General features: G+C 42.1%; 1 protein-coding gene across 1 annotated transcript; it reads left to right on the top strand.

Annotated features, from left to right (window-relative positions):
* The first annotated feature begins 249 nt into the window (after positions 1–249).
* On the top strand, positions 250–2,985 carry LOC121002616 (E3 ubiquitin/ISG15 ligase TRIM25-like). The gene is made up of 2 exons (XM_040434058.1): positions 250–270; positions 406–2,985. Exons 1-2 carry the CDS (start codon positions 250–252, stop codon positions 2,185–2,187), a joined length of 1,803 nt encoding a protein of 600 aa, XP_040289992.1. The 3' UTR covers positions 2,188–2,985.
* The last annotated feature ends 401 nt before the right edge of the window (positions 2,986–3,386 follow it).

Here is a 3,386-nt window from a genome sequence, read left to right on the forward strand (position 1 = left end):
GAGACAGGACAGAACTCAGCAAGCGAGAAACTGAACCACTACCTAAAGGATTAGCTAATATGGTTGACAGCTGACTCACTGAGTCAGACAACAGGTAACGCTCTAATAGCGCAAGTTGCAGTTAGAACCGCAGTAAGTGTGAACTGAGTCTAATAGCAGACACGGTGGTGAGAAGTGGTATTGAACAGAACACTGGTGTAAAGGCAGCAGCTGATGATGATGATGATTGTCAGTGGCAGAAGATGAAGCATGGTCAGAGACAATCCAGAGGTCAGAAGCCAGTATCAGGGCTGAGGACTCTGTCAATCACAATCATTGTGTTCTCCATTTTAAATCAGGACTAAACACAGTCTCTGAGCTGCAGGGGTTAAAAGTTTGTTCTCATAAGATCTCCGCCCTTCGTAGGTAGAAAAACCTGTCCACTTTCGATTCCTGCTCTTACTTGCTACAATTGCATCTGCTGACCTGAGGGACGAGCTGAACTGCTCCATCTGCCTGAGCCTCTATACGGATCCCGGATCCCTGAGATGTGGACACAACTTCTGCCGCTCGTGTATTGTAAGTGTGCTGGATGCACAGGAGGCAGGCGGAGTGTATTCCTGTCCTGACTGCAGAGCGGAATATCCAGAGCGTCCGGCCCTGGAGAAGAACCGGAAGCTAAGTAATATAGTGGAGCGTTTCTTATCTACTCAGCCTGATATGGAGAAGACCAGAACCTTCTGTAGTTACTGCACAAAGTCTCCTGTACCAGCTGTGAAGTCATGTCTGCAGTGTGAGAACTCTCTATGTGACGACCACGTGACCGTCCACAACCAGACGATGGACCATGTATTAACAGAACCCACCAGTTCCTTTGGAAAGAAAAAATGTTCCATCCACAAGAAGGTTCTGGAGTATTACTGCCTGCAGGACGCAACTTGCCTATGTGTGTCTTGCTGTCTATTCGACAAGCACAGGGGACACCAGGTGGAATGTCTAGATGAGGCTTCAGAGAAGAAGAGAAAGAACTTGATAAAATATCTGGATGAACTAAACCCACAGAAAGCAAACATTCTGGCAAAAATCCAGAGTCTGCACAATGATAAGGGGAAAATACAGAAGAAAGCCTCTGAGAAGAGGAAGAACATCAATAAGTTATTTATTAACATTAAAGAGCAACTGGAAATTGCAGAAAACAAAGTTCTGAATAAGATCTCCAGGCAGGAGATTAAGATGTTGTCCCAGATAGATGATCGGATCAAGAAAATGGAAATAGAGAAGGATGAGCTGTCCAGGAAGATACGTCACATGGAGGAGATGTTTCATGTCACTGACCCAATAAGACTCTTACAAAAAAGTGACATTACAGTATGTAGTAGTAAGGAGGACACAAGGGGAGAGGGTGGACAGATGATCAATTCTGAGGAGGTGGGACTGGTCCCAGGAGAAGCTGAAGTTCATATATCTGACCCCAAAGTGCATGATAATGGTTATGACTCAAAAACTGTCCTACAGTTATCAGACCAAAGAGCATCCCTTAGTGATAAGAGTGTGGAGGCAGAAGAAGAAAAAGCTGCAGTCAGTGATGAGATGGCTGATGATCTGGAAGATGTTCTGATCTCATCAATATTACACCAATCTATGAAGGATGTTGTCACCTATGTAACATCAGAGCTCAGGATCCATGTTCCTGACATTCTGCTGGATGTGGACACGGCTCATACATGGGTGGCATTGTCAGAAGATCTGAGAACAGCATTACGTTTGAAAGAAAACCAGGGCCGACCAGAATCTCCAGGAAGGTTCCAGACATACTGCCAGGTATTAAGCAGATGTAGCTTCTCCTCAGGACGACATTACTGGGAGGTAGTGTGGAACCAGATAGGAGCCTGTGGCATTGGAATGTCCTATCCCAGTATAGAAAGGAATGGTTATCAGTCTGGTATGGACCATAACGATAAATCTTGGTGTTTGTTTCTGTCTGATAAAAAATGTTCAGCATTTCACAACTCAGTAAACCTAGTCCTTGATGTAAATCCAACTTGTCCAACACTTGGAGTCTTCTTAGACTATGAGGCTGGGCGTCTGTCCTTCTACCAGCTGTGTGACCCCATCAGACACTTGCACACCTTCCACGCCTCATTCACTAAACCCTTACATGTTATCCTCTATGTTTATAAAGGAGCCTCTGTTAAAATAAGAAGCTGAGACCCATGCCGCCCACATTATATTTACTATATGGATATGTAGAAAGCCTATCTTTCAGATATGATATTCCAGTTCCCATTTTTCCTGTTTCGTTTTTTTTTTGTCTTCCTTAGAGCTAAGATGTAGCAGCATCAACGGTTGATTCAAATGGAAATTTTAAAGGGAATTTGTAACCTACGAAAATCGGTTTCAAAGTAAGCATACCGCCATGTAGGACAGGAGCCCCGAGAAATAACCGTACTTTTCTTGTAAAAATCCAGTCCTCTAATCCTGAGAAATGCTTCTTTTTGGTGTGGTGCACTGTGGGTGGAGCCGCTCCAATAGGCACACTATCTTGTTGCCAGTAATGTCTCGCAATGCCTCACCCTCTTGTTTGAGTGACAGTTCCTTTAAATTTCAGGGGAATCCAAGTGCACCAAACAGAGTGGCCCTGCCCATGGTGCACCGAAAACCTTTTTTGCCTTAAAAATAGAGGACTTGATTTTCAGAAGAATGGTGTGGCTATATTTTGGGTACCTAGCTTACATTGTTGTATGTTTATTTTGAAACAGATTTTGGAGGTGACAGACTGTCTTTAAAAGGGTTTTCTGGGAGGGAATCTTTAAAAGAAATTGAAGTATAATTACCTCCACTGATCCCTCACCACTGACGCTCGCCACTTTCTTGTTTTTAAAACCAGAAATACCAGGAAAGAGCTGCTTGGCAAATCACTGGCCTTACTGGTGACTCGTCTCATCAGTGATTGGCTAAGCAAATCTATCCTGGCAGCACTGGCGGGGATCGGTGAAGGTCTGTAATGATTTTTTAAAACGGTTTCTGGCCATTTTTTTAAATTATAAGAAAAACGGTAGGCACTCCTCCTACTGGTTTTGCATGTGACACTATACATTTATTTAAAACAACATTAGACAAATATAAATAAGTCAAGCCCAAGGGGTAAGGAAAAAAATAAAATAAAATAAAAATAGAAATACAATAAATTACACTAAAATACTAAATAGTCAATTGAAATCCATATATAACATGATCCTATTATGAATTGTTACTCCAATATGGTGAGAAAATATCATGCATGATTATTATACCCTCAGTTCAGTACATCGATTTAATACTGCTTAATATTCAGCAAATATCATACTGGTTATTTTATATGCATTTGTTAGTTCATCCAGAACTTATGTATCGTATCAGATGGTACT

Source organism: Bufo bufo, chromosome 5, assembly GCF_905171765.1.
Source record: "Bufo bufo chromosome 5, aBufBuf1.1, whole genome shotgun sequence".
Classification (NCBI taxonomy): Eukaryota; Metazoa; Chordata; class Amphibia; order Anura; family Bufonidae; genus Bufo; species Bufo bufo.

Bases quoted from the DNA above. Each gene is read 5' to 3' on its own strand.
- LOC121002616 (XM_040434058.1), top strand. From the start codon at position 250: ATGGTCAGAGACAATCCAGAG. The intron at 271-405 runs GTCAGAAGCCAG...CGCCCTTCGTAG, and splicing joins TGGTCAGAGACAATCCAGAG to GTAGAAAAACCTGTCCACTT.